Source organism: Schistosoma haematobium, chromosome 1, assembly GCF_000699445.3.
Source record: "Schistosoma haematobium chromosome 1, whole genome shotgun sequence".
Taxonomy (NCBI): Eukaryota; Metazoa; Platyhelminthes; class Trematoda; order Strigeidida; family Schistosomatidae; genus Schistosoma; species Schistosoma haematobium.
In genome coordinates this window covers 83,319,177-83,338,204 of record NC_067196.1, presented here as the reverse complement: position 1 = coordinate 83,338,204, position 19,028 = coordinate 83,319,177, and the positions used below count along the sequence as shown (strand labels likewise).

The 19,028-nt window shown below is 38.7% G+C and overlaps 1 protein-coding gene across 3 annotated transcripts; it reads left to right on the top strand.

The window, feature by feature from the left end:
- The first annotated feature begins 1,238 nt into the window (after window positions 1-1,238).
- CAP1_1 (F-actin-capping protein subunit alpha) lies at window positions 1,239-19,025 on the top strand. 3 transcript variants are annotated; one of them, XM_051209868.1, is made up of 11 exons: window positions 1,239-1,347; window positions 1,385-1,509; window positions 1,545-1,927; window positions 1,960-2,060; window positions 2,089-2,220; window positions 2,259-2,345; window positions 2,381-2,463; window positions 2,510-2,691; window positions 7,769-7,967; window positions 14,125-14,316; window positions 14,952-19,025. In XM_051209868.1, the coding sequence occupies exons 2-8, from the start codon at window positions 1,496-1,498 to the stop codon at window positions 2,571-2,573; spliced, it is 864 nt and encodes a 287-aa protein (XP_051075339.1). In that variant the 5' UTR covers window positions 1,239-1,347; window positions 1,385-1,495; the 3' UTR covers window positions 2,574-2,691; window positions 7,769-7,967; window positions 14,125-14,316; window positions 14,952-19,025. The 3 variants fall into 3 exon arrangements, with proteins under 3 accessions (XP_051075339.1, XP_051075340.1, XP_051075341.1); XM_051209870.1 differs by lacking the exon at window positions 2,510-2,691 and having other exon boundaries at window positions 1,545-2,220; window positions 14,952-15,311; XM_051209869.1 differs by lacking the exons at window positions 14,125-14,316; window positions 14,952-19,025 and having other exon boundaries at window positions 1,551-2,060; window positions 2,089-2,691; window positions 3,800-11,999.
- The last annotated feature ends 3 nt before the right edge of the window (window positions 19,026-19,028 follow it).

Genomic DNA, 19,028 nt, shown 5'->3' with positions numbered 1-19,028 from the left:
ATGAAATTGATCGCCACCCAGTGATCAATCAATTGTGACTACATTTGTCTGTTTACTTCAGGTAGAAAAAAATGTAGTTGTAACGACCGAATTTCCAATATTCGGTTTGAACGCAGAACTAACAAACCCAAATTTATTCGATTAGATCAAGCTACGTTCTTCTGTATAGCGTACAAAGCGCATTTAGTTATACGCACTAAAATATATCAAAAAAATTCTGTGTTCAATCTAAACGGTTCTAATTTAGGAAAGACAACAAATTATTTTAAAAAATACAAAATGCCTCAAATGGTATAGCCTGTGCTATTTTGCAGTCAAAGATTTCTCTAACACAAATTAGCGTGGTAAACAGCAAAATAAACAGTTAATGCAAAAGAGCTCAATACCTGAGAATCAATAAAAATATTCCCAACAAGATGGGACCAGATACCTATCTTCAGGGATTTCAGCAATCTTTCCAGGCATACAGTCAAAGGCTAACAGACACACACTGAACCACTTGAGCTTTGTCAAACACGACCTCATTGTTAATAGTCCGACAACATGTAGCATAACAATTAGGTAACAAAAGGTAAGTCTTTAGTTAAAGTCACATAATAAAAGGTCGGATGGGGAAGACTGAAGAACACCAAGTGTGGTTAAACGAAGGTTCTAGCATCGATATGCCTAGAGGCTCTGCGTACTGATCATAACGTTTTAAAACCTTTGGCGGTTGTCACACGGCAGTGTGCAATAGATTTCAAGTCAGTGCTAGCAATGACTTCTAAGTCATTAAGCGTCTGGATAGCAAGTAGATTAATGTTATCTTCCGTGTGTGTATCTTTGGTTTGATGACCAGTATGCATCGTAATGCACTTGAAAGCATTTATCGGCAACTGTCAAATGTCAAACCAGTCAACCTACCACCTTTACTATTTATCGCTCGTTATATATTGACATCGTCAGAATATCGTGTCTGTAAGTTATGGAATATCCTACCAAAATATACAGCGATGGGATCTTCTACCGACTGCTCCAACAAAAGGCTTAATGATTACTTTAGCTCTGTGAGTACTAATTGGGATTACTCCAGGTGTTATACTTCCACCACTTTCATTATTATTTACTTCATTTTATTTACAGGGGAATACAACAAGGACTATACCTCTCCATAAATGAGAACTGTCTTCTAGTAACCGGATGCAAATTCCAAGGGATAAACAATGCGCTAGTTCTATCTTGCAAAGTCTGAGGCTTGACATCGCTAGGATGAGCACTGATTTGAAATTGTGCGTTACCGCTCCGTGGTTACCCTAATCTCGAACATTTGTTGCTACAACTTGTTATGAACTGCTTACACTAGTTAATGTAAGTACACTCTGTGCCTACTGAGTCTCCAGTTCAGATTTTCACTTGCTTTCCTTCCAAGCTTTCCTTACACACTTCTACAAACGCTGTCTCAGGACCCAAACTTCCTTCAGATCAGGCAAAAAAAATCTACAGCCTTTCGAAACATATGAGCAGGAATACGTTAGTCATCCCCTTTCTTCATATCTATTATTTAGCAATAGGCTTAGTTGTCTGTCTTGTTATAAACGCCGCCGTAAATGTACAAAAAGTAGTGGCTCAGACTATGCTAACTGTGTAAACAAGCAAACCCTAAACGATACTAGACAGGCTGACCAAGATGGAAGTGCTAAGGAGACTTTGTCTCTATCAACTATTAGTCACACTCCGGGTGCTGGGGACGGGGGTTCAGCTAGTTTAGGCGACTGGTCTACGGTTCACCAACTTGATGGAATTGATGCTTCAAAAGTGAATTTATTATGTGAGGGCAGCAGCAACAACACGTCATCCGTATTAGTCGTTCTCAACAGAGTAGAGTTCTGTGATCGTTTAGAAAGCATAGTTCTTCGGCTTGAAAGGATAGCACAAACAATAACACCAGGTAAGTCCTAAGCCGATTTGTTCATTACACAGAAAAAACTCCTGGACTGGTTGCTTTTGAACTGATTATTGCTAATAGCCTTAAAAATTATATCGCATGTAGTAAAAAGTTGGGAGGAAACATACAATCTCAGGTAACTACAATCCATTGTCTATTTGTAGTCATTATGTGTCCAAAACGCTTTCGGCTTCGTCAGGGATCTCATTGAACTATCCAACATTTATAGCAAACCAACTGAAGTGGATATGGATGTCCACTTAAAGCCTCTTCATTTTAAGATGATTGAGATAGCAGTACGTTAATTCTCCGTAATAACTTAAATGAAGTCAAGAACTTCAGGGTTGGAGCTATGTCCGTACGGAAGTGTCAGCTATCAACCATTGCAGATTCTGTCCTTATACTGAATTGGGTTGGGTCTGTAAGTCTACAGATTCGTAATGTAACAAATCTTAGTCTTCAGCATCGCAGTACGTTAAAGAATTGAAGGACTCAACATGGTTGAGCGCTAACAAAGTCTTTCAGTATTGCCGTGAGAGGTAAGTTATCTTCTGGCATAAAAGCGCGAATACTATTATTAACCAGATGCGGCAATGTTCGCTCTGTGGATTCCTTACCGTTTGCTCCTAAATGTCTAAGGATTACTTGATGTAACTAAGTGATTGACTCGAAATGGGTTATTGGGTATCACGCCTGTAAAGCCTTGGACTAGAGAATACATGCTTACTCTGTTATCGAAGCACACTTTCGCATCTGAACTTAGTAAGGTAGGTCAAACGTTTGGACTCATTTTGATTTTGTTCGTATCAAGGTTCACATTTACTGTCCTTGTCTTCATAGTAAGTACTTCAATAGTGTGTATGCCTACGTACTTAGAATTCATCAAGTGTGTTAATAGTAAAGACTTCACTAGGGGAAAGCTTGTTTCATGTAGGTTAGCTTTTGAGACCTGTTACAGTCTTATGCATATGTCATTAGTTAGTATTCATATATAGTGGAAATGAATATTTATTTCATGAATTAAAATCGAAAAGCAGTTGTACAATAAATAACGGTCAGTAACTATTCAATTGTCTCTGTAAGTCGATTATTTTGCGTCATTAATTCTCGAAATGAATAAATTCACATCATTTTACTTCGATGATCCTTTTTAAAAAAAAGTTATGTATCACAGTATTCATGCATTGACTAATATTTACCGGTTTAGTGGAACTGATGTAAGTTAGTTCACTCAGGTACTCAGAGTTGTTGAAATGGAAAGCCACTAACTTATATTTATACCATAGTCTGCCCCCAAATGCCCTGGTATGGCCGAGAGTGGGGTGGGTCCGCCCTTCCTCTCGAAATACTCTCACACGGCCACGCGTATACAGCCTCTGCCAGGGAAGTCCTACTCATTGCCTTCTCGTGGCGGGGGTGTTGTTTACGAAAATGAAAGGACGAAAAGCGAGTGTCCGGCGCTTTAACCGGATCCCGAACCAATAGTGCACATGGGCTCCAGTATCCTGCGAGAACAAATGGCGTATGAACCAACTTTCGGTCATCGGCCACCATGGCACTGCATCTACTTACGATGCTCCACCGCCTTGTGAGTTAGACCTTTAGGCCAAAGGCTCGGGGTGTGGCCCCCTAAGATAACCACCTGCTTCGGTCTGGGCACCCGGGCAGTATCACAGCCAACACGCAAATTATGAACTCTCTATATCTATGGAAACTACTTTTCTCGCTCCGAATAACAATCAAATGATTCAAATTATTATCATTACTATTATTGTCATTATTATTATTATTATTACTATTATTACTATTTACTACGAAATTATTCACCCTCTTTTATTCCTACTCTGTCTAAACTTATCTTTTCGACTTATACAGCAGCTCGTCTTTGGTGGAAATCCGACTCTATCTAAACGTTCTCGAGTCACTGTCCGGTTTATTATTATTTGGACACATGAATATTGGTACAAGAGAGCGCCAATATATATGCGCCACACAAAACAATGAAAATTCGAGAGGAATACAAAGAATGAAAAAAAAAGCTAAGGAGCGCAACAAAAAAGGAGAGAACAATAACGAAGAGATTGGTGTAAGGTAATGTGCTAGTAATCAGGGAACGCAAAGGTACAATCGGAAGAAATCTTTCAGGTAAGGGAGACACAACCACTTTTTATGAAGAAAGTAAAAGAAGGTTACAGCAGGATCGCCACTGGCTTCTATTCTGAGCCATATCTGATAACGTCTCTAGCCTCTGTGTAGCACCATCTCTCAGACCCCAACCAGGGAGTCGTGAAGGACCAACACAAGTTAGTCCTTTGCAGCTTTCTTTCATACCACCACACCATGTCATGCACTGACCACCTCTCCGCTTTTTCCAACCAATCCCAGAGTCGGCAAATAATGCACGACGTGGAATCCTCTGGGACGACATTCGGAGAACATGTCCAAGCCACCGAAGTCAGTGTTTCAAGATGGTGACACCAATTGCATTATCATCTCTGTGCCCGAACACACGATGCCGAACCTCTGCATTACTGACATGGTGTTGCCACTGAATGTCAGCAATCCTTCGGAGACAGCGGTTAGGCTGTCCACTTTCTCCAAGTCTGTCCACTTTCTCCATTTTTGTTTAACTTCATCATAGACCTATTGATAGAAATAACATTCTCGTCTACTGAATTCTCGGGTATTGATCTCCTTCCAGGAGGTCCACTTATGGATTTAGAATATGCAGATGACATAGTCCTGTTTGGTGAAGACGCTGACAAAATGCAGAGTCTTCTGGTAGCACTAAGCAACAATGCCAGGATGTTTGGAATGCGCTTCTCTCCCTCTAAATGCAAGCTGCTGCTTCAGGACTGGTCTGCGTCAACACCTGAACTAAGGATAGGGAGTGAAGTAGTCGACAGCTTCACTTATCTTGGAAGTCTGATCAGCCCTAATGGGTTGGTATCGGACGAAATCTCAGCACGGATTCGAAAAGCTCGCTTGGCTTTTGCCAACTTACGTCACCTATGGCGAAGGCGAGATATCCGTCTATCAATAAAAGGACGAGTATACTGCACGGCAGTCCGTTCTGTTTTACTTTACGGCAACGAAACATGACCATTAAGAGTGGATATTCGTAAGCTACTAGTATTTGAGCACAGATGCCTTAGAAATATTGTTCGCATCTGCTGGGATCACCGGGTAATAATAGTGAGGTTAGACGCAGGGTATTAGGTAATGATGGTAAATCAGTTAATGAGGTTGTTAATCTTCATCGACTGAGATGGTTGGGCCACGTGTTACGTATGCCTGAACACCGACTATCACGACGTGCAATGCTATCCGGTATTGGAGATGGTTGGAAGAAAGTTAGGGGCGGCCAAACCAAAACGTGGCATCAGTGCTTGAAGACACTAACTTCTTGTCTGAGCCATGTTGGTAGATGCAGACTACTTGGTTGGGGTCCGCGTGACTATCGTAACCAATGGTTGGAGACTCTTGGTGACATGGCTCAGAATCGATCACAATGGCGTCGGTGTATACACTCCCTGTCTTCCCTTAAACTAAGAGATTAAAATCACTTCATATCTTTCTTTCTACGAACCAATTCTTTCTTCTTGTACTATATCTCTATATGCAATCTTTCTCTTATATATTACCACCTTTGACCTAACCACTGCTATGAATCCGGTGTTCATCCTGTTGTGCTGACGCGGTATGGCAACCTGAACCGATACACATATGTGCCTGGTCCTACGTTGTAGCTGACTGACTGACTGACACTGTCCGGTTGAAAGTTGTATGTTACCACCGAATATGAGTACTGAAGCAGTTTTTCTGAAACCAACATCGGTCAGACTGTCCTGCCCTCCATGGACGGTGACGACTGATCCACCAAATGAGGCGGAAGTCCGCAAGGAACTCCAACTCTTGAAGCGCTACAAATCACCTGGCCCAAATGACTTACCTCCAACCCTTTTTAAAGATGGTGGTGACTTTCTGACTAAGGAATTGACGACGTTGTTTACAAAGGTTTGGGAACTAGAGAGTGTACCAACGTCATGGAATGAGTCGATAGTTGTCCTTATCTTTAAAAAGGGTTCACGTCGTTCCTGTAACAACTATCGGGGGATAAGTCTACTTCCGATTGCGTCCAAGCTATTGGCTTCCGTCATACTTCGTAGGTTGTTCAAAACCCGAGAAAGATTGACTCGCGAGGAGCAGGCTGGGTTTCGTTCTGGTTGAGGATGTATTGATCATATCTTCGCCCTCCGCCAAATGTTAGAACACCGCCATACTTATCAAAGGCCAACAATCGTAGTGTTTCTTGACATCAGGGCTGCCTTCGATTCGTTGGATAGGACTGTTCTCTGGGATTGTCTATTGAAGAAGGGTGTGCCTGAAAAGTTTATTAACATCCTAAAAGCCCTATATACAAACACCTCAGGCAGAGTGAGGGCATACAACCACCTTTCTCCATTGTTCTATTCGAGCAGTGGGGTTAGGCAGGGTTGCCCAATCTCGCCATTCCCCTTCAACTTTGCCATCGACGACATTCTGGAAACAGCTCTGATGGATGTAAGTAATGGCGGTGTCGATCTACTGCCTGGAGAAAGACTTCTCGACCTTGAGTATGCGGACGATATTATCCAAGCCATGCAATCCGCACTTAATCAGTTGGCAATCAGTGTCCGTAGGTATGGTATGTGCTTTGCACCTTCGAAGTGCAAAGTACTTCCACAAGACTGTCAGGATTCTAATCCTGTACTCACTCTGGATGGTGAGCAGATAGAAGTAGTCGAGAAGTTCGTGTATCTGTGTAGCTTCATACGTGCTGGTGATGGCATGAGTGATGAGGTCAATTCAGGTATAATGAAAGCCAGAGCGGCTTATGCTAATCTGGGCCATCTTTGGCGCCTTCTTGATGTCAGACTGGCAGTAAAAGGTCGGATCTACAACGCATCGGTGTGAGCAGCTCTGCTCTATGCTTGTGAAACCTGGCCTCTCCGAGTTGTGGACGTTAGACGACTCTCTGTGTTCGATCGTTGTTGTCTCCGAAGGATTGCTGACATCCAGTGGCAACACCATGTTAGTAATGCAGAGGTTCGGCATCGTGTGTTCGGGCACAGAGATGATAATGCAATTGGTGTCACCATCTTGAAACACTGACTTCGGTGGCTTGGACATGTTCTCCGAATGTCGTCCCAGAGGATTCCACGTCGTGCATTATTTGCCGACTCTGGGACTGGTTGGAAAAAGCGGAGAGGTGGTCAGTGTATGATATAGTATTGTGATTTAAAAGAAATCAGTACAGGACTGGCTTCTGTTGGTCCTTCACGACTCCCTAGCTGGGGTCCTAGAGATAGTGCGATACAGTGGCTGGAGACGTCAGATATGGCTCAGAATAGATGTCAGTGCCGATCCTGCTGTAACCTTCTTTTACTTTCTTCATAAAAAGTGGTTGTATCTTCCTTAACTGAAAGATTTCTTCTGGTTGTACCTTTCCGTTCCCTCATTATTACTACACTACCTTACACCAATCTCTTCGTTATTGTTCTCTTTTTTTACGCTCCTTACCTTTTTTTTCTCTTCGAATTCTCATTGTTTTGTGTGGCGCATTTAAATTGGCGCTCTCTTGTACCAATATTTATGTGTTCAAATAAATACCATAATCTGTTCGGCTTTATTTAGGAATGTTTGTCTACTATTGCTTTTCCTTCCAGTCAGTCAAGTCTATCGGAAAGATGTGTTGTGTACGATACCAAGTCTAGGATATTTTCCTTTTATCACTTTTTGCAAATGAGAAAGTAATTTTTTTCTCACTTTACATGTCCTTTTTACTGTGATTTTTGTATATAGCCTTCCTGAACATGTTGAGTGGTTACGCTCATGGCTTTCTTGTCTGGATGAATTGTGCGTAGTTGTTGGAGAGCATTTTCCATACGGTCTAAAATGGAATAAAAATGGTCCCAAACTACCCTTACCAACTGTTGAAATACGCCCAATTCAGTCTTTGCAAGAGGGTCGTACCAATACACATGAAAGAACTTCAAAAAAGGTAACAAAGTGTTTTTATGTTGCACAGACTATCAGTTTTGCTACTTGACATCTCCAATTTTTATTACTGTGTAGATATTTCAACGATCAACTGCGTTGTTATCCTGGCATAAAAAATGATAATAAGAATTACAACACTAATCAATCTTACTTGGGACAAAAATACATACATTGCCGTATAACGTATCTATTTGTTGAACTGTTTAAACGGAAGCCTTTTAGATTTGTTTATTAAATGATAAGATCTGTGTAGTTGATTTAGCTTCATGATTCAGATGAATACTTCAAAAATTAACTGCCATGAATAGCTTCGTCTAACCTCATAGAAAAAAGTATTGACTAGTAGGCTTGTTTAAGACTAACTAAAAGGAGTAAAACAGCCTATTAAAGCATCAACTCCAGCCGTTTCCTCGAATTTGCATATTTTCTTATCCTTAAATATTAAGGTTAGTTTTCGCTTCAAATTTATATATGATGAGTAGTTTTGTTCAGATTGACATGTTTTAATAATCTGTACTAAATCGGACAGAGTGCTTATGTTCATATGACAATTAGATTTTGCATTTAGGTGCGAAATGAGGTAAAAGACACTTTAGTGATATTTGACAGCACATAAAATGATATCTTTTCATATAAATTCTAATATATTTAGAAATGTATTATTCATTTTATAGTGTTTGTAATCTTACGTTCCAGATATTAAAATAGATCTTTGAAAAGGATATAAGTGGTCAATTGTTTTGTGTGACGAAAGGATTAATATTACCGAGATTTCTAGTCTAACAATTTTGTGAGAATTCATTAAGGCCCAGCAAATTTATTATACCTCGAAGTTAGATGTCATGATCTGTTAAAAACATTGGTCGACGGGTTTTCAAAAACGTTTTGCTACCAACATTCTGAGTTAAGTAGTTAAAATGGTATGGACATTTTAATTGTAAGATGCTAACGCATCACAAAGAACTAATTAGAAAGGTAAAACGAAACATTAAAAGAGTGATTTTTGAATCGTAGGAACTTCATTTCAAACGAAAACCTAATGTGTTTATACCAGTGTAATATATACAAATAAAATGAAATGACAATTACTGAAATTAATATAAATAAATAATATATTTGTAATATCCCAATGAGTAGAAAAATTAGATCTTCTGACGTTTCGTGACTTCGTGTAAGCCACTTCTTCAGAGAACAGATAAATGACCAAATAAAAATTAATTCAAGTTTACATAGTATTAAATAGATATCCCGATATATATACTTTTTGAAGGCTCCTCAACCACAATAAGTCCTACAAATAGGGGGCCAAAGAGATTGTGAATCCGCTCGTAATCGGTAACAAATCAAAATTAATCCAGGTTTAAATAGTACAACGGAACAACAAGAGTATTATTTATTTAAAACAATCTACCCAATGTTCAATTTATTCGAAATTATCAAGTCAAACATTGGTAATAATACCTACAAACTATATCATAGTTTGCTGCAGAAGTGTATGGAGATCAATTTAGTTTATAGATAGCCTTTGTCACAGACTAGTAAACTTCAACCATGCCAGAAATGAGATAGTTGCCTGCCAATGACATGGGACGATTGTCTCATCATATGGACAATTCATTAAAATCAACGTATTTTGACTCAGTATTGGTCCAATTATAACGTGCTCATCGTGAGGTATGAAGATCTTAGTTTCAAGACTTGACTAGATCATAGATACACAATGTCCCATGATTTTGAGTGGTCATTTAATTGGTGAAAGTTCGTGCTGAAAACCATCTACAATTACCTGGACAACAATTTATCAAGAAATATGAAGTTCAAGTCAATTATATAAAGTAAACTTGAAGTCAGATGCTGTCAATAGAGATGAAAGTGCAAACACCAAGCAAAATATATGTTCAATCAAAGAGAACAACACACGAATCGATACTCTTCTCGCCATCATTCACACTTTAAGTATGTAAGAAATGTGATTACTATAAAGTATATATATAGGGATATCCACTTAATATTTGATAACTTTCCACCAAATTCTAATCGAAGTTAACATAAACAATCATGTAATTTTTTTACCGAATAAAATTTCCTAAAGATTATATCTTCCCAGTTAGCATTCATTTCGCGAATCGTTTGTAGACCGAAAGTGTTATCAGTATAGTGTTCTGATCTTGTTCAGTTAAATAACCATGACGGAAGTTTCATGACTCACCAGTCAGTCAACTGTTTATCTTGTCAAATACTTCACTATTCATAATTTTTAGTGAATGGTTACTATTCTCAATCTTTACAAAATTGAGATTAAAGTAAACATGTTACCGATTACGAGCGGATTCACAATCTCTTTGGCCCCTATTTGTAGGACTTATTGTGGTTGAGGAGCCTTCAAAAAGTATATATATCGGGATATCTATTTAATACTATTTAAACTTGAATTAATTTTTATTTGGTCATTTATTTGTTCTTTGAAGAAGTGGCTTACACGAAGTCACGAAACGTCAGAAGATCTAATTTTTCTATTCATCCGGATATTTCAAATATATTATTTATAACAATCTACCCAATGCTCAATTGATTCGAAAGTATCAAATCAGACTTTGGTAATGATGCCTACAAACTGAAATTACTGTTCTTGCTCCAAATAGAATTCAAACAACTCATTTCCATTTGATAAAATTCATCTTGATTTTTATTTTTTTCGTATGTTACGTCATTTCACTCTCCTTTACTCCCACTTTATGTATCCTTATTTTCCGACTAACGCAGCAGTTCGCCTATAGCGGAAACCCTGTTCTCTCTATACGATCTCGAGTCACTAACTGGTCAAAAGTTTGACGCTACCACCGAATACGAATACTGAAACAGCCTTTCTGAAGCCACGTATACCATTCAAAATGACTTCCTTTCACGTTCGCACACTAATGCAGATCGGACAATAGATAGGGTTGGCTGTGTGTTTAGAAAGTCTTAATATCAATGTCTGTTGTCTATCCAAGACCTGTATTCAAGACCAGTGATGTACTACAAATTTGCTTTCCATCTGTCGCTTCGTAAAGCTTGTTTTAAGTGAGTTTATCCGGGGCCCCTGTGGCATCTTCGTCTGGTTTTTCTGACATTATCGCACAAAGCGCTAGAGCTGAGGCAGTACTGATCAACTGCGTCACCATTAACAGTTGGTTATACGCTGTTAGATTAGAAAGTCCCATTCAAGTGAGAGGAAATCGGTGTGAGAAGCGATGTCTTTTCGTTCTCTCCGCATATGCTCCGACAGATTTTTTGCTCGGATTCGATTAAGGATAAATTTTACCACCATTTAACTATTCTACAGAAAATGCATTCGGCAGGTATTGTAGTTCTAGCTGGAGAGTTGAATGCTCAGGTCGGACGTCTAGGCACAGACGAGAGTCATTTATGTAGCCGATAGGAACTTGGTCGCAGGTCAGATAACGGGGACCGTCTACTGCAGCTGTGCGCAGACCACAATCTGTTTCTCGCTAGTACTAACCACCGGTAAAATCATCGCCAATGTGCAACCTGACGCCCTCCCTCTGCATCCCAAGCCTGGACTCAGATTACTTACATCACGATCAGCTACCACTGGCGTGGTTGTGTATAAGACTGCCACTCCTTTTGGAGTACCTATCTAGACTCTGATCATGCTCTTGTTTGCTCTAATATTACCTTACTTTTCGATGGCCAGCAGATTCATCGACCTAAACGGATCGATGTCAGTAACTTGATTGCAGCTTCTGTTGCAACTAAATACCAAATCGACCTAGGTTCAAGGCTAGCTAACATCCTATCGAAAAGTATAGATGAGCATTGATTGCAATTGCATGACTCCATCAAAATGGCGAGTAAAGTCGCTTACGGCTTCGCGGAACGTCCCGCTTATGAGCACCAGGTTTCTTCAACTCATTGAAGCCCGTCGGTGTACTCCGGGTGACCGTGAGTTTGACCACAAACGAAAAGTGTTACGTAATGGAATCGGGCAAAGCTTGTATAAGGACCAAGAAGCCTGGTGGTCGGAGCGTGCCAATGAGTTTGAGGCAGCAGTTGCATCTGGTAACTGACAGAAGCTCTTTCAACTCATCCGATTCATTGGCAGCAAAACGTCTGGTGTGGGCGAGACAATCTGTGAAGCTGACGGGATCTTAATCACTAACATCTATCGGCGTCTTGGACAATGGGCAGAGTTTTTCCAGGGGAAGTTCGACTGGTCTGCTGCCCCGGCAATGTCGATCGGGCTGTCCTGCCCTCCATGGCCTGTGACGACTGATCCACTAGATGAGACGGAGGTCCGCGAGCAACTCCAAATCTTGAAGCGCTACAAATTACCGGGTCCAGATGACTTACCTCTGACCCTTTTTAAAGATGGTGGCGGCCTTCTGGTTCAGGAAATGACTGCGTTGTTTACAAAGGTTTGGGAGTTAGACAGTATTCGAACATCATGGAACGAATCGATAATTGTCCCTATCTTTAGAAAAGGTTCACGTAGTTTCTGTAACAACTATTGGGGGGTAAGTCTACTTCCGATCGCGTCCAAACTATTTGCTTCCGTAATACTTCGTTGATTGTTCCGAGATCCGAGAGCTTGACTCGCGAGGAGCAGACTGGTTTTCGTTCTGGTCGACGATGTATTTCTACAAGATTGACAGGACCCTGATCCTGCACTCACCCTGGGTAGTGATAAGATAGAAGTAGTCGAGAAGTTCGTGTATCTGTGTAGCTTCATACGTGCTGGTGATGGCATGAGTGATGAGGTCAATTCAGGTATAATGAAAGCCAGAGCGGCTTATGCTAATCTGGGCCATCTTTGGCGCCTTCTTGATGTCAGACTGGCAGTAAAAGGTCGGATCTACAACGCATCGGTGTGAGCAGCTCTGCTCTATGCTTGTGAAACCTGGCCTCTCCGAGTTGTGGACGTTAGACGACTCTCTGTGTTCGATCGTTGTTGTCTCCGAAGGATTGCTGACATCCAGTGGCAACACCATGTTAGTAATGCAGAGGTTCGGCATCGTGTGTTCGGGCACAGAGATGATAATGCAATTGGTGTCACCATCTTGAAACACTGACTTCGGTGGCTTGGACATGTTCTCCGAATGTCGTCCCAGAGGATTCCACGTCGTGCATTATTTGCCGACTCTGGGACTGGTTGGAAAAAGCGGAGAGGTGGTCAGTGTATGATATAGTATTGTGATTTAAAAGAAATCAGTACAGGACTGGCTTCTGTTGGTCCTTCACGACTCCCTAGCTGGGGTCCTAGAGATAGTGCGATACAGTGGCTGGAGACGTCAGATATGGCTCAGAATAGATGTCAGTGCCGATCCTGCTATAACTTTCTTTTACCTTCTTTATAAAAAATGGACGTAACTTTAACTGGAAGAATTTCTGGTTGTACCTTTGCTTCCTGGACTTCTTCTCCTATTATTATTATTACTATTATTATTATTATTATTATTATTATTATTATTATTATTATTATTATTATTATTATTATTATTATTATTATTATTATTATTTCAATACCGCACACCAATTTCTGTCCATTGTTGTTCCCCTTCTCATACGCACCTTACTTTATTTATCTCTTCACATTCTCGTTGTTACTGTGAAGTGCATATGTATCTGGTGCCACTTTGTACCAATGTTTGTGTTCATACAAGTAAATAAGTGCATTGTTTCATGCTATGCAAATTTTCAAACCAATTTATTGTTTCCACTGAGCACTAGCCAGAGACTTAACAGTTCGTAATATCTTACATTATTAGTTGTTACTTTTGTGACCCATGAGGTCTAGTTTAAGAGGACTACAAGTAGTTAGCCATTGAATGTTCTGGAGTGTTTTTCATCTGCGGATTGATACTCTTATACTATTTTAGTAACAAATATATATATATATATATATATATATATATATATATATATATATATATATATATATATATGGTTATTTTTGTGTATGCGATTATTCGCACTTGTAATTCGTTATTGTAATCAAGCTTGAACATATTTGTTTTGTTATAATCTGGATAACCGATTCATTGATGTTGATAACGAAAATATCACAAATTGAAACTCCGTGGTTGAATGATCGATCACAAATGAGTTATACCTAGTTATTTTATTTCAGTTTCAATTTTTGTATTTTATTACTTCAGCCTTTTCATCCCAAATTATCAGTACAATCACAACCGGATCCAGTTGATGTCACTAAGTTGTTTGCTGAATTAGCAAGTGCTCATAAAAATTTACGCCATATCAGTCTATCTGATATACTCTGATAATGAGGATTCTAGTGAATATACCTTAAAAATGTATAAAAGTCAGTTGGTCCAAGTGTGATAGTTACAGTAAGTAGTGTTAGTTGTTAATATTAAACGATATTGTTTTACTGATTTCATGCTATCTTAATTCTTATGGCTTTTGTATTTAAAGACATCGGAAAACTTTTTACGTATCGAAATTTTAGGAAGACTAGTAGAGGTTTGTAGCTCATTATTTTGAGTATCAAGAGAAATACACAGACAAAGACAAGTTAGCAACAACCACTCAGAACCAATGTAAACATATTAAGCTGTTAATCATATGAGGAAAAATTCAAATCGCTGACCTCAGTCTGAAGTTTGTGCTGAAAAGAAAGTGAAAGCTTCACTACTAAACCACTCAACTCCGATAACTCAGTAGTATAAAAGTCATCTAGAGTCCTTAGCTCTTTGTTCTGCTAATTTCCTCTCACTATAATGTTATGATTTGTGGCAAAATGAGCTGATGTACTTTTATCCAGCGTCCTACATTATAAATGAATGACTTGCTACGGATGTAATGCCTGGAACCGTATATTCTTTAGCATAGTGCTTTGTGGTAATGTACGTGCAGTAGCAGTAAGTTCTTACATGTGTTAGTAAACTTACATAGCATTTAATCACTTATATATCTCATCACTTGCTGTGGTTATATTCATGTATATTTGACGTTATTTTCACAGGTCACACGTCATTTGACTTCGCAACCTACAAACTGTGCCTTATTTCAGGGGGAAGAAGTTTCGTCTTATGACTGATCTGTTGTGTTTTCATATTTACTCGAAAATAACCATACATTTCACTTCATTATATCATGCATTTACACTATTGCTTGTTTATCCTTTTAATTATATACAGATACTTCTTGTTCTGCTTTTTTTTTGCTTTCTTTCAATTTATCATTAAAATAGAAGAGAAAGGAAAGCAAGAGTTTTAAATTATTCCACTTTTATTGATTTCAAGTAATGTATAATTAGTTTGTTTTTGTGTTTCGAAAACATTCACAAAATTATTAACAACTAATATATATCTTGTGTGGTGGATGTGCATACATTCTGCATGTTTTCTCATTTCGTCTTACAGATGAATTTCTAAATGCCTGTCTACGCATCATTCTTTGTGCTAGTAGATATAGATAGACACACGAAAAATGGGTTGTACACGTCAGTATGTCAAGAAAAATAGGAATGGTTAAATACAACAATGTGGTTTTCTATGCGATGTTTCATGTAATTTAATGAATGATTTTTCATCACGAATTGATTTTATTTGTTGAGAGTAACTGAAAATCAAGGAACATCAGAAAACTGTTCTATCATAGCTTGGAACTTCTAACCAGTAAACATTCATGATTATCCGCATATGTTTCGATTCGACACCGTATTTGTTAGCGAGAACAATACACTAACGAATTCGAAAGTCAATAAATAAATAGATCATAAGATAACAAATTATTCAATTTAATTCAACTTGATGATTGTTCTCTATGTGTATAACTTTTAGCACAGGTTCGAAATGCTCGTTTAGCTTTTGCCAACTTAAGTGACCTATGACGAAGGTGAAATATCCGTCTATCAATTAAGGGACTAGTATACTGCGCATCAGTTCGTTCTCTTTTGCTTTACGGCTGTGAAACATGACCATTAAGAGTAGATATTCGTAAGCTACTAGAGTTTGACCACAGATGCCTTAGATCACCGGGTAAGTAATAGTGAGGTTAGACGCAGGGTATTAGGTAATGATGGTAAATCAGTTGATGAAGTTGTGAATCTTCATCGACTGAGATGGTTGGGCCACGTGCTACGTATGCCTGAACACCGTTTATCACGAAACGCAATGCTGAATAGTGTTGAGTATGGTTAAAAGAAAGATTAAAATCACTTTATATCTTTCTTTCTTTTTGTACTATATCCTTATATGCAATGCTTTTTTATACATTATTACCAGCGAAGTAACTACTGCTATGAATCCAGTGTTCATCTTGTTGTGCTAATGAGGTATGGCAACTTGGACCGATGCATATATGTGCCTAATCGTACGTTGTAGCTGACTGACTGAGAACTTTTAACATAGTATAGATTAGAGTAGCTACAGTCATCAAGTTGTTATATATATATTTAAACGTTTGCTACGCTAACAACAACATGTTCACTTTTAATTACTGATTGTTTTAAGTTTGATATCCTACATTATTTTGTTATTATTTAATAAATGCTATTTTCATATCAGAGTGGTTTTGTGGATATTATAGTAATTTCAATGGTTGAGATCATGAGTCAGTTGAAGCTAGACCCCCCCCCACGGCCGTCTAGTGCTTCCAGGTTTTCCATGGTGGTCAATCGACTCATGATCTCAACCATTGAAAATACTATTTTGTTTAATATTAATAATTTTTGAAGATTTTCAAGATTCCAAGTGAATCTTGTAAGTTTATAAACTATTTATTATTGAATTGAAAGTATCATCTAAATGAAAGAATTTTAGATAATAAACGTTAGATAATTTTATTTATTTGAACACTCAACTTTTCTGAAAAGTAACAGAAATCAACTAACTAAAAAATAATCTCATTTTAATTGACACCATGAACTGATCATTGTTTAATAAATTTGGAAGCATTGGGCGGTAGTCTGACATTGATCAGTTCATTATTTCATTCAAACTCAACAATCCCCACAACCTTATACTGATAATCTGATTTTTTTCTGGAGCGTGTTTTCAGTATTACCAAATGGTTAAAAGAAATTTTGTTTTAAATCAACCAGTATTATTTCAAAATGCTCAATAATTCTATAGTTATTTAACTGTAATTATCACACTATATACAAGACATTCGTTTTAAACTTCATTTATATTAGATATAACCGTGGTGTTTTTTTTAAGTTCCAAAATTAAGCATTATAATAAGCAGATTACCTGAAAAGAAATACTTCTTCACCTTCTCAATAATAATTGTCTGAATGGGTATTTTCATTCTCTTAATGTTACCCAAACGACAAAGTTATATTTCTGATTTCATGATCGAGAAATCTATTAGTATTCGCCAACACTATATAATACTACTTAAAAGATAAATTTGAAGTGGATTCTTCCTCTCAACCATTCTTATTCTGTTAATCAGAATATTGACAATAATAGTATTAATAATGACAATAATTGTAATGATAATAATTTGAATCACTTGATTGTTTTTCGAAGCGAGAAAAATAATTTCCATAGACATAAAGAGTTCATCATTTGTGTGTGGGCTGTGATAGTGCCCGGGTGCCCAGACCGAAGCAGGTGGTTATCTTGGCCACACCCCGAGCCTTTGGCCTAAAGGTCTAACCCGCAAGGCAGTGGAGCATCGTAAGGAGATGCAATCCCATGGTAACCGGTGACCAACGATTGGTTCATACGCCATTTGTTCCCGCAGGATACTGGAGCCCATGTGCACTATTGGTTTGGAATCCGATTAAAGCGCCGGACACTCGCTTTTCGTCCTTTCATTTTCGTAAACACCCCCGCCACGAGAAGGCAATGAGTAGGACTTCCCTGGCAGAAGCTGTATACGCGTGGCCGTGTGAGAGTATTTCGAGAGGGAGAGCGGACTCTCCCCACTCTCGGCCGTACCAGGGCATTCAGGGGGCAAATTGTGTGTAACTGTGATGCACTATCTAGATGGGCTGCCGGTAGATCCAGATGGCTCACATTATCAACGTAGGATGAGATTCTGGAGATTGCGCCACTGCGTAACCCACATGGCCACATCCACACATTGTGTTCGATCATCGCTGTCTCCGAAGGATTGCTGACATTCAGTGGCAACACCATGTCAGTAATGCAGAGGTTCGGCATCGTGTGTTCGGGCACAGAGATGATAATGCAATTGGTGTCACCATCTTGAAACACCGACTTCGGTGGCTTGGACATGTTCTACGAACATCGTCCCAGAGAACTCCACGTCGTGCATTATTTGCCGACTCTGGGACTGGTTGGAAAAAGCGGAGAAGTGGTCAGTGCATGACATGGTGTGGTGGTATGAAAGAAAGCTGCAAAGGACTGACTTCTGTTGGTCCTTCACGACTCCCTGGTTGGGGTCTGAGAGATGGTGCTACACAGTGGCTAGAGACGTTATCAGATATGGCTCAGAATAGATGTCAGTGGCGATCCTGCTGTAACCTTCTTTTACTTTCTTCATAAAAAGTGGTTGTGTCTCCCTTACCTGAAAGATTTCTTCTGATTGTACCTTTTCGTTCCCTCGTTACTACCACACTACCTTACACCAATCTCTTCGTTATTGTTCTCTTTTCCTTTTGCGCTCCTTAGTTTTTTTTTTTTCTACTTCTCTTCGAATTTTCATTGTTTTGTGTGGCGCATATATATTGGCGCTCTCTTGTACCAATATTCATGTGTTCAAATAAATAATAAATAAATCAGAATATTGAACTAGAAGTTGCACTCTATATTTAATAAATAAAACTTCCAGTTTTCGTTTAATTCTATAATTTCAAGGCGATTTTCATCTTTGTACAATGTTTGAAGTATCAACAACTTCTACTATAGAGAGCGATTGCATCAGAGATGCATTTCGTTTCTCTCTTGCTTTAGATCTTGAGTGTTAAAATCACCTTGTACTTTCTATCCTGCTAATCTGTTATTTTTGGGTCATAGTCTTTTTTGTTCTGGCATTTATCTTGATAATTTCATCTCACTGTACTAATGTGGTGTGACGAATTGAACCAATCCATGATTTGATAATTTCGAATAAATTGAGCATT